Source organism: Hippocampus bargibanti, linkage group LG03 (assembly GCF_051943395.1).
Source record: "Hippocampus bargibanti isolate YZ-2025 linkage group LG03, ASM5194339v1, whole genome shotgun sequence".
NCBI classification, from domain to species: Eukaryota; Metazoa; Chordata; class Actinopteri; order Syngnathiformes; family Syngnathidae; genus Hippocampus; species Hippocampus bargibanti.
In genome coordinates this window covers 4,912,495-4,924,336 of record NC_142736.1, presented here as the reverse complement: position 1 = coordinate 4,924,336, position 11,842 = coordinate 4,912,495, and the positions used below count along the sequence as shown (strand labels likewise).

General features: G+C 48.5%; 2 protein-coding genes across 5 annotated transcripts; one reads left to right on the top strand and one right to left on the bottom strand.

The window, feature by feature from the left end:
- Positions 1–15: 15 nt before the first annotated feature.
- On the top strand, positions 16–6,368 carry LOC148900105 (uncharacterized). 4 transcript variants are annotated; one of them, XM_088991708.1, is made up of 3 exons: positions 16–949; positions 2,777–2,841; positions 2,914–6,368. In XM_088991708.1, the coding sequence occupies exons 1-3, from the start codon at positions 931–933 to the stop codon at positions 3,781–3,783; spliced, it is 954 nt and encodes a 317-aa protein (XP_088847834.1). In that variant the 5' UTR covers positions 16–930; the 3' UTR covers positions 3,784–6,368. The 4 variants fall into 4 exon arrangements, with proteins under 4 accessions (XP_088847834.1, XP_088847832.1, XP_088847835.1 ...); XM_088991709.1 differs by having other exon boundaries at positions 17–949; positions 2,780–2,841; XM_088991706.1 differs by having other exon boundaries at positions 2,777–6,368.
- A 156-nt stretch (positions 6,369–6,524) lies between these two features.
- tollip (toll interacting protein) lies at positions 6,525–11,815 on the bottom strand. Its single transcript, XM_088991717.1, has 6 exons — positions 11,665–11,815; positions 9,212–9,388; positions 7,735–7,917; positions 7,514–7,666; positions 7,344–7,428; positions 6,525–6,929 (listed from the first exon to the last, which is right to left on the bottom strand). Exons 1-6 carry the CDS (start codon positions 11,695–11,697, stop codon positions 6,727–6,729), a joined length of 834 nt encoding a protein of 277 aa, XP_088847843.1. The 5' UTR covers positions 11,698–11,815; the 3' UTR covers positions 6,525–6,726.
- Between the last annotated feature and the right edge of the window lie 27 nt (positions 11,816–11,842).

Genomic DNA, 11,842 nt, shown 5'->3' with positions numbered 1-11,842 from the left:
TTTCTACAGGTGAGTAGCGGCAGCCACATGCGCCAGCGTTCACTCATCCCGGAAGTAACTCGATAGCAAGCGAGCCACTAGATATCTGGCCAGGGAGCTAGACAGCAAATAATGAAATATGAGATCCAAGCAAGCTTCAGATATTCAAGCACTTTAATTGAGGGGAAAAAAACTCACAACAAATCAAGTGGTGTGATGCTCAAACTGAAACCAAAATCAAGGTGGTTTCTTTCTTTTTTACTTTCATTCTATTTTGTTATCTCCTTTACTGACAAACGATGTGCAAAAATGTGTCCACGCCTTCTTCTTCGCTGACGTCTGCGCGAAACAAATTCAAGTCAACTTGATTGTCAATTTGTTAACCGTCATTATGGCACGCGATCTTTTCACCGACGACGGGGCGCCCATTCCTCTCTTGGCTCGCGGCGAACAAGCTAAGCTAAGTTAGCAGCCCTCGGAAGGCTATCGTAGAGCATTGCGAATGACGCAGCCCGCACGGGCTCTCTGGAACCGAAAGTGGCAAACGTCACTTCCGCCTGAACGGTTTTCATACCACCAGGGGTCAGGGGGCGTCATACTCCATCCATATTCGGAACTGTTTGTTCCTCTTTTGAGCATAGTAAAACGCCTGATAGTCATCCAAGATGGCGGCCAACGAGCATGCGCAGTGCTGACTTGTAATCGTGAAAACATCGACGCCCTCGACTGGAAGAAAAAAAAAAAACAGGGCGGCTCGTTCCGAGCTGGCCCGGCTGCATTTTGAAAAGCGTCTCCGGCAAGCTAACTCGTTAGCCTCCGGTGTCAACAAAGGGGCGGAAGCGGCGAAGCGCGGAGAAATGAAACTGTGGCCGTAAACGCCTTTGTTGGAAGGGAACCGAGCGAACGGGGGACTTTGCCGAACCACCGAGGGAAAGCGGACCACCACCCCCAATGGACGTGCCCGCGGCAGGTCGGTTGACCCCACGAACGTCTCCGTCACTTTTCAATCCATGTCCATTTCCTTTCAATCTCTTTTCATTTGAAATATTTCACCGGGCGGCAGGAAGTCAATCGCTTCCGTTGTGACGTCTGCCCGAAAATTCAAGTCACGTTCCATCACTGGTGTCAAAACGAAGGCCCGCGGGCCAAACCTGGGCCGGCACATCATTGTTTTTCCGGCGCGCCAAAGCAAATCAAACTTGGGAAATTCATCGGTTGAGCTAGCTAGCTAGCGATCTAGCTTATTCCACTTGCTGAAGAGTCCGCCTGGTCAGCCAGCAGCTGCCCGAGCGGAAGCCAAGCTACAAAAATCTCCCGATTTATGATTTCTGAAACTTAACATGTATGTTATTTATCTGGTTATCTAGCTAGTTATCTGGCTGGCTATCTATTTGCTGACTATTAGCTATCTATCTGGCTAGCTGGCTATCTATCTATTAGTTATCTATTTGCTATCTAGCTAGCTTTCTATCTATTTGAGTGACTTCTGGGTTGAGTGAATGGTGGCACGTGTGTTGCTGCCGCTGCTCACCCATAGAAAAACCTCTCCTGTGACTGTAAAGTGACCTTGAGAGTTTTGAAAGGTGCTTAGAAATCAAATGTATTATTATTATTATTATTATTATTAGCGATCAAGCTTATTAGCGAGCGAACTAGCTAGCTCTTTTTCTATTCAGCTAGTTGCTTAATCCCTTACATCACGGGTGTGAAAGACAAGGCCCGCGGGCCGAATCTGGCCCGGCCCATCATTTTAATTGGCCCGCCAAAGCAAATCAAACCTGTGAAATTTCATGCTCATGTATTGAGTTAGCTAGCTAGCGATCGAGCTTATTAGCGAGCGGGTTAGCAAGATATCGATGTTATTAGCGAGCTAGCTCGCGATCAAGCTCATTAGCGATCTAGCCAACTAGCGATCGAGCTTATTAGCGAGCGAGCTAGCTCGCGATTGAGCTTATTCATGAGCGAGCTAGCTAGCGATGGAGCTTATTAGTGAGTGAGCTAGCTCTTTTTCTATTCAGCTAGCTGGTTAATCCCTGACATCACAGGTGTGAAAGACAAGGCCCGCGGGCCAAATCTGGCCCGGCCCATCATTTTAATTGGCCCGCCAAAACAAATCAAACCTGTGAAATTCCATGCTCATGTATTGAGTTAGCTAGCTAGCGATCGAGTTTATTAGCGACCGGGTTAGCAAGATATCGATGTTATTAGCGAGCTAGGTAGCGATCAAGCTCATTAGCGATCTAGCCAACTAGCGATCGAGTTTATTCATGAGCGAGCTAGCTAGCGATGGAGCTTATTAGTGAGCGAGCTAGCAAGCTCTTTTTTTTATTCAGCTAGCTGCTTAATCCCTTACATCACGGGTGTGAAAGACAAGGCCCTGGGGCCGAATCTGGCCTGGCCCATCATTTTAATTGGCCCGCCAAAGCAAATCAAACCTGTGAAATTCCATGCTCATGTATTGAGTTAGCTAGCTAGCGATCGAGCTTATTAGCGAGCGGGTTAGCAAGATATCGATGTTATTAGCGAGCTAGCTAGCGATCAAGCTCATTAGCGATCTAGCCAACTAGCGATCGAGCTTATTAGCGAGCGAGCTAGCTCGCGATTGAGCTTATTCATGAGCGAGCTAGCTAGCGATGGAGCTTATTAGTGAGTGAGCTAGCTCTTTTTCTATTCAGCTAGCTGGTTAATCCCTGACATCACAGGTGTGAAAGACAAGGCCCGCGGGCCGAATCTGGCCCGCCACATCATTTTATTCAAATCAACAAAGAACGACTTTGACAGCTTTGTTTGTGTCCAGCAGACATCCGGCAGCCGTCGCTCGGGCGAGAAGATGGCGCCCGCCAAGGCCAGGAAGAGGCGGAGCCGCCCCCTCGCCGCGCCCACTTGAAAGAGGACGCGAGCGCGGCGGGGGGGCAGCGGGACGCCGTGGCGGAGACGAGCGACTTCCCCATCATTCGGGTGGTGGTGAAAAGCGAAGACGAAGACGGCGAAGGCCCGTCGGAAAGCCCCCCGGGCGAGTCGGGCGACCGACGGAGCCACGCGGGCGAAAAGACATTTGTCTGCTCGCGCTGCTCCGAGCGCTTCGCCCAGAAGGCGGCGCTCACCATCCACGTGAGGAAGCACACGGGCGAGAAGCCGTACGCGTGCCAGGCGTGCGGCGCCGCCTTCCGCGACGCCTCCACGCTAGCCAAACACGCGCAGACGCACACGGGGGAGAAGGCCTTCGCCTGCGCCGTCTGCGCGCAGAGCTTCGCCCGCAAGAGCAACTTGAAGGAGCACGCCAAGACGCACAGCGGCGAGAAGGCCTTCGCCTGCCCGCTGTGCGGCAAAGCCTTCGCCAAGAAGGCCAACCTGAACGCGCACGTGCGCATCCACAGCGGCGAAAAGCCCTTCGCGTGCTCGCTGTGCGGCGCCGCCTTCCGCTTCCGCTCGTCGCTGATCCCGCACATGCGGACGCACGGCGGCGACGGCTTCCCCTGCTCCTTCTGCGGCAAGGCCTTCTCCGGGACGGCGGGCCTGCTGGAGCACACCCGCATCCACACGGGTGAGAAGCCCTTCTCCTGCTCCGTGTGCCACCTGAGCTTCCGCCTGCGCTCCACCGCCGCCAACCACATGCGCACGCACGGCGCCCGCAAGGCCTTCGCCTGCGCCGTCTGCGGCTCGCGCTTCACGCTGCAGGCCACCATGTTGCGCCACATGCGGACGCACACGGGCGAGAAACCCTTCGGCTGCCGCGCCTGCCGCAGCGCCTTTGCTTACAAGTACCAGCTGGACAAGCACCCGTGCGCCAGGGGCCACGTTTGACTTCGCCAGGGGCCATGTTTGACTTCGCCGGGGGCCACGTTTGACTTCGCCGGGGGCCATGACCGTTTGTGTGCCGCCCGACCGCCGCGCGTTGCCGACAAGCTAGCTCCAGTTGACGGTTTTGTGCAAACATCGGCACGGTGGTTGCTTGCGATACTGTTAGCTGACTGGCTGGTTATCTATCTAGCTAGCTATTTGCGATTCATTGGCTATCGAGCTGTCTACCTATTAGCTGACTAGCTAGCTGTTTGTATCCTATTAGCTATCTAGCTTCCTAACTGACTGGCTATATGGCTGGCTATCAAGCTAGCTATTTAGCTGACTGGTTGCTATTCAGCTGGCTATCTAGCTAGCTATTTGCTGTCTATTAGCTATCTAGCTGACTGGCAGGCTATCGAGCTGGCTACCTATTAGCTATTAGCTAGTTATCTAGCTCGCTATTTGCTATTCATTGGCTATCGAGCTGGCTACCTATTAGCTGACTAGTTAGCTGTTTGTATTCTATTAGCTATCTAGCTACCTAACTGACTGGCTATCTGGCTAGCTACCTATTAGCTGGCTATCTATCTAGCTATTTGCTATCTAGCTGACTGGTTGCTATTCAGCTGGCTATTTGCTATATATTAGCTATGTATTAGCTATCTAGCTGACTGGTTGCTATTCAGCTTGCTACCTATTAGCTATCTATTAGCTGGCTATCTAGCTAGCTATTTGCTGTCTATTAGCTATTTGCTGTCTCTTAGCTATCTAGCTGACTGGCAGGCTATCTAGCTGGCTACCTATTAGCTATATTAGCTGGCTACTTAGCTAGCTATTTGCTGTCTATTAGCTATCTATCTGACTGGCTGGCTATCTAGCTGGCTACCTGTTAGCTATTAGCTAGCTTTCTACATATTTGAGTTATTCCGGGTTGAGTGAACACTGGCGCGTGTGGCTGCCGCTGCTCACCCACAGAAAAACTTATCATGTGACTGTAAAGTGACCTTGGGAAGTTTGAAAGGCGCTTAGAAATGAAATGGATTATTATTATTATATTAAATAGGATGTAGAGTGCCATTCCCCAATTTGTTTGGGTTTTGGTTTTTCATGCTTAAGTGCCGATAAAGCGCGAGTTAGACCTCTTGCAATTTTTTTTCCTTTCCACAAGGGCGCAGCATTTGCCTTTTGTCCATGTTAGCAATTTGTTACAGTTTTAGCTGCGCTATATCAGTCAAAATTGCATTGTATTTTGGACAGCCGCCTTCATTTCAAGCTCATATAACTCCAGATCCATCTAACTTAGGCATGAATGTCCTCATTTCAAGCTCAGATAACTACAGAGCCATCTAATTTAGGAATTAATGTCCTTATTTCAAGCTCAGATACCTCCAGAGCCATCTAACTTAGAAATTAATGTCCTCATTTCAAGATCAGATAACTCCAGAGCCTTCTAATTTAGGAATGAATGTCCTCATTTCAAGCTCAGATAACTCCAGAGCCATCTAACTTAGGAATTAATGTCCTCATTTCAAGATCAGATATCTCCAGTCATCTAATTTAGGAATTAATGTCCTCATTTCAAGCTCAGATAACTCCAGAGTCATCTAATTTAGGAATGAATGTCCTCATTTTAAGCTCAGATAACTCCAGAGCCATCTAACTTAGGAATTAATGTCCTCATTTCAAGCTCATATAACTCCAGATCCATCTAACTTGGGAATGAATGTCCTCATTTCAAGCTCAGATAACTCCAGAGCCATCCAACTTAGAAATTAATGTCCTCATTTCAAGATCAGATAACTCCAGAGTCATCTAATTTAGGAATGAATGTCCTCATTTTAAGATCAGATAACTCCAGAGCCATCTAATTTAGGAATGAATGTCCTCATTTTAAGCTCAGATAACTCCAGAGCCATCTAATTTAGGAATTAATGTCCTCATTTCAAGCTCATATAACTCCAGATCCATCTAACTTGGGAATGAATGTCCTCATCTCAGCTCAGATAACTCCAGAGCCATCTAATTTAGGAATGAATGTCCTCATTTTAAGCTCAGATAACTCCAGAGCCATCTAATTTAGGAATGAATGTCCTCATTTTAAGATCAGATAACTCCAGAGCCATCTAATTTAGGAATGAATGTCCTCATTTTAAGCTCAGATAACTCCAGAGCCATCTAATTTAGGAATTAATGGCCTCATTTCAAGATCAGATAACTCCAGAGTCATCTAATTTAGGAATGAATGTCCTCATTTTAAGATCAGATAACTCCAGAGGCATCTAATTTAGGAATTAATGTCCTCATTTCAAGCTCATATAACTCCAGATCCATCTAACTTGGGAATGAATGTCCTCATTTCAAGCTCAGATAACTCCAGAGTCATCTAATTTAGGAATGAATGTCCTCATTTTAAGCTCAGATAACTCCAGAGCCATCTAACTTAGGAATTAATGTCCTCATTTCAAGATCAGATAACTCCAGAGTCATCTAATTTAGGAATGAATGTCCTCATTTTAAGCTCAGATAACTCCAGAGCCATCTAACTTAGGAATGAATGTCCTCATTTCAAGATCAGATAACTCCAGTCATCTAATTTAGGAATTAATGTCCTCATTTCAAGCTCATATAACTCCAGATCCATCTAACTTGGGAATGAATGTCCTCATTTCAAGCTCAGATAACTCCAGATCAATCTAACTTAGGAATTAATGTCCTCATTTCAAGATCAGATAACTCCAGATCAATTTCATTTCGGAATTAACTCTTATTGTAAGCTCTTTCTTTATTCGACTTCTTTGGCTAGCGGGATGTCGCGTGCAAGGGGGGTGGACACCCGTCCTGAAAGTGGCGTTTGCGCCGAAGGGGGTGTGAGCTGACCACAACCGCCACGAGAAAGTGACTAAACGGTCACGGCGACTTGAAAAGGGGGAGTGGGTGGGGCTTGGCATGACCCAAAGGGGGCGGTCACAGCTCCTCAGCCATCTGCAGCAGCGAGTTGATGGCGGCGTCTTTGTCACCCTGCTGCGCCTCCAGGACGCTGCGCACCACGTCCCGCTCCAGGTTGGGGAACATGTCCTGCAGGGCCTTCAGGTCGGCTTCGGCGCAGGCCCCCGCCGCCGCTGGCGGCACACCGCCGCCGCCCTGCTGGTTGAACACGGGCGCCGCACCTGAAACAACCCACAAGCCCCAATGGCGTCAAAAGCAAAATGGCGGCCGGCGATACTTTTACCTTGTTCCTCATCAATTGTGTTCTGTTTAGCTGGGTTGATAGGTTTTGCATCAAGTGTACAGATGGCTTGTGCGGGTTATTTGTGGACCCTGGTTGATGGGATATTTTAACCTTGCAGTCTACACAACTATCAAAGTTGAAACGAGTCCAAATTACACTTTTTTTATCCATTTTGTCACTCTCTCTGTCATCTGCCTGTGTCTTTAATGTTTAAACCACCTCCCCTCACTGCTGCGTTCTTGACCAATCACGTGGCTTTAACCGAGACTGGGGGCGGGGAATAAACCGAGGTATCACTGTATTGACAATAAAGCTGACTTTGACTGATTCCAGAATGTCTCGGAGCGCTGACCTGCGATGGGCACGTAGCCCACCCCTTGTTGGTACACGGAGGGCATCAGGACCACGGGCTGCGTCATCACCCCCGCCGGGAAGGACTGCGGTAACAAAAAGGCGCACGCCGACGTCAGCGGCCATGTTGATTCCGTCACACCCACCCGGCCGGCCGGCGATCCGACTCACCGAGAAGGACATGAGCAGGTTGATCATGCCTTCCTTGTCGTCGCCCTGCCGGCCGCTGAGCGTGAACCACTCGTCCACCGTTTTGCCCTCGCGCAACTCCTCCGGGATGCTAACGTGGGTCCATGCGATGCGGTCGTCCATGGAGAAGGCCCGCTGCCGCCACAAAAACGGCAAAATCTAAAGTGGGCGCGCGCTAAAGGCGTTCGTTCGGCGGCGCTTGCCTCGTCGAAGATCTCCAGGTAGAAGGAGTCGACGGCGGGGGGAAGCGTGCACTGGATGACTTTGTTCCAGCGAGGGTTTTTGGCTCCGTTGTGCGCCGTGGGCGTCTCGTAGACGGCGTAGCCCAGCCGCAGGCGGCAGTACGGGTCCATGCGGGTCATGCCGTAGTTCTTGGCCAGCTTTGCCTGGAAAGCGGAGACGGGCTATCGGTGATTTGTAGAGTGTACACTTCCATTGTGACATCTGCCCGAGAACCGTCACGTTCTAACATACTGGTCTCAAAGTCAAGGCCGGGGGGGCCAAACCTGGCCCACCATGTCATTTTATTTGGCCCGCGTAAGCAAATCATCAAACTTGAGAAATTCCATGCTCATCTATCGAGCGAGCTAGCGTGAGCAACCGAGTTAGCTAGCGCCAATGCTAGCTAGCAACGAGGTTAGCAAGCGCCATGGCTAGCTAGCAACGAGGCTAGCTAGCCAACAAGTTAGTTAGTGACCGAGTTAGCTCGCGAACAAGTTCAGGTCAAAGCAACCTAGCTATCTAATTAGCAACCGAGTTAGCTAGTGCCAGAACTAGCTAGAAACTATGCGAGCTAGCAAACAAGCTAGCTAGCGACCGAGTTACCTCATGAACAAGCTCGGGTCCAAGCAACCGAGCTATCTAGCAACCCTGTTAGCTAGTACCAGAGCTAGCTATCAACTGAGCTAGCTAGCGACTGAGTTAGCTCGCGAACAAGCTCGGGTCCAAGCAACCGAGCTATCTAGCAACCCTGTTAGCTAGTACCAGAGCTAGCTATCAAGCTAGCTAGCGACTAAGTTAGCTCGCAAACAAGCTCGGGTCTGAGTAACCTAGCTAACTAGCAACCATTAGCTAGCACCAGAGTTAGCTAGTAACCGAGCTAACAAACAAGCTAGCTAGCGACCGAGTTAGCTCGTATACCAGCTCGGGTACAAGCAAGCTAGCAACCAAGTTAGCTAGCGCCAGAGCTAGCTAGCAAACAAGTTGTTCGTGAATGCGTTAGCTCATGAACAAGCTCGGGTTCAGCAACCTAGCTAGCTAGCAACTGAGTTAGCTAGCGCCAGAGCTAGCTAGCAAACAGGCTAGTTAGTGACTGAGTTAACTTGCGAACAAGCTCGGGTCCAAGCAACCTGGCTAGCTAGTTATCAACCGAGTTAGCTAGCACCAGACCTAGCTATAAACCGAGCTAACTAGCCAACAAGCTAGCTAGCGACCGAGGTATCTCGTGAACTAGCTCAGGTCCAAGCAACCTAGCGAGCAAGCAACTGAGTTAGCTAGCGCTAGAACTAGCTAGCAGCCAAGCTAGCTAGCAAACAAGTTAGCTAGCGACCGAGTTAGCTCGCGAACAAGCTTGGATCCAAGCTTCGCCCGCTTTTTCACAGCTCGGCCGCTAACTCTTGCCACAAATTAGAGAGGTCATAGGTCAGGATTTGGTTTTGAGTGTGGGGGCGGTAATGTGACCTGGACTACGGTGATGCTGAGACGGCCCACGGTTCCGATGGCGCCGCCGTACTGCAGCTGATGGGCGGCCTGCGCGTCCAACTGAATCTGATGCTGAGGATGCTGTTGGTGGTGCTGATGCTGAGGATGGGTGGGTGTGATGCGCAGGAAGTCCTGGGGGAGCTCACCCACGTACACCTGCGCAAAAAAAACACAACTCCCGTCATCTCCGATCGCTCCCGGGAAAAGCCGTCAGCGTTGCATTCACGCCCATATTTTCATCCTCTGCGTTCTTGTCATTTTAGGTTTAAGTTAAGGATGCTAATCTATCAAGTTAGCTATCTAGCTGGCTATCTATTTGCTATATGCCTATCTAGCTGTCTGGCTAGCTATCTAGCGTTTCTCTTCACTCTAAATCATCCTCTTATCATAAATTCCGTTGTTTTTCTATGGGGGGCGCCAGAAAGCGATCCTTAGCTAGCTAGCGAGCATGCGCACGCACACGATAGTTAGCGTTTCACTGCACTACAAATAATCCTCATCATGATAAATTACGTTTTTTTTTTTGGGGGGGGGGCAGAAAGCAATCCTTAGCTAGCTAGCATGCACGCACACATGCTAGTTAGCATTTCTGTGCACTACAAATAATCCTCATTATCATAAATTACGGCTTTTGGGCCAGGAAGCAACCAAATTTCGTCTTCCTGCTGATGAGCGTAGACTGAAAGAGTGAAGGACGTTTTTTTCTTAGAGGCAGCTATCTAGCTAGCTTATTAGCTATTTGCTATCTATTTGCAATCTAGCTGACTAGCTATCTATCTATTAGTTATCTATTGGCTAGCTAGCTTGCTTTCTATCTATTTGAGTTACTTCCGGGTTGAGTAAACGCTAGCGCGTGTGGCTGCCGCGGCTCACCCACAGAAAAACTGATCCTGTGACTGTAAAGTGACATTGAGATTTTTGAAAGGCGCTTTTAGAAATGAAATGTACGATTATTATTATTATTATGATATTACTTCCGAGTTGAGCGTTTGGCTGCCGCTGCTCACCCGCAAAAAAAACATCCTGTGACTGTAAAGCAGGAGTCAGAAACCTTTTTTGACTGAGAGAGTCATAAGTCAAATACTTAGAAATGTTTTCTACATTCAACTTGAGGGAAATTATTTTTTGGGATACACACTTTTCACCTTACACACTCTGTGAACCAATTAAGTTCGTAAGCCAAGGTATCACTGTACAGTGAGACCTCAACTTACGAACTTAATTGGTTCCCAGACAGTGTGTAAGACGAAAAGTGTGTATATCAAAAAAAGAATTCCCATAGGAAACCATTAAAATGGGAATAATCCGTTCCTGGGTTTCCATAAAATATACTTTTCAACTAAATAAGCCTAAAAAACTACACACAACCTACCTTATTCTATGTATAATAAATGTGCTATTGTATTGTAATGAAAGAAATACACTGCATTGTATCATAAAGTCACTTTATTTACATGTATGGCTTGATGGAATGCCGTTGGAGGTCGAAGGTCAAAGGGAATTGCTGTTTGGAAAGAGGCGCATTACATGAGGACTGTAATTAAAGAAATAAACTGTGCTGTAAACTAAAGTTTTATTTACCTTTTTGATGGTCGTTGATGGCTTATGGAAGGAGAGTCACCTTCCATAAGGATAGTTGGTTACTTAACCTCTGGTGCTGTTCGGTCGTGTGCTTCCGCCGAAGATCACTCCGCCAGCCGTGGTGGGTGTGTATTATGAAAATAGTGCTTATTATAAGGTTTAATTTTCATAAATTTGACGTTTGTAAGATAAGGTGTTTGTAAGTTGAGGTCTCACTGTATTTGGGTTTTTTGGTGAGCCAGATGCAATCATCAAACGAGCCAGATATGGCTCGCCAGCCATAGCTTCCCAACATCTGCTGTAAAGTGTCAAAAAAGTTCTTATCCCGTGACTGTAAAGTGTCATTGAGAGTTGTGAAAGGCGCTTAGAAATTAACTGTACTATTATTATTATTAAGTTTTGAAAGGCGCTTAGAAGTCAAATGTCTTGCTATAATTCATTCTGAGTGATATGCTGCCACTCGGTGGCCAAGGCGCGAACTGCAGGAGGGGAGGCCATAATTCGTCATTTTTCAAGTGCCCCATCGGCGAAAATCCAGTTCGGCATCATACTGTTGAACCTTGTTCGGTGGCGGGTGCAATTCAACGGCTTAGGGGGTTCGGGGGCGAAGTGCCGCCACGGGGGACATCTAAGCGGGGACGTTCAAGACCGGCAGGGAGTTTAAAAAAATTGCCCGGTTTGGTTTAGCTGCCAGTCGGCTTTACGAGCAGATTACGAGCCGTCACGTCGTCCCGCTTTAGTGGTGAGAAAGAAAACACGACCTTTTCGTCCCCAAAAGCCACCATTGTGTGCCATTGCGGACGTGACGCGCTTCGACGTCGCACCCAAAAAAAAAGGAAACAAAATCTTACCTCTCCCCGCTGTGTGCTGATGGTGGTCGCCATGTTGTTGTCCCCCCGACCACCCAACGCGGCGCTTTGCTTCACGTTTTCAGTCGGGACCGAGTCAGTCGTCGATTTCAAAACAAATCTTCTATTTCCTGGGGCCGACCCGGAAGCAGATAAAGCGGAAGTGATTCGACGTCACCTG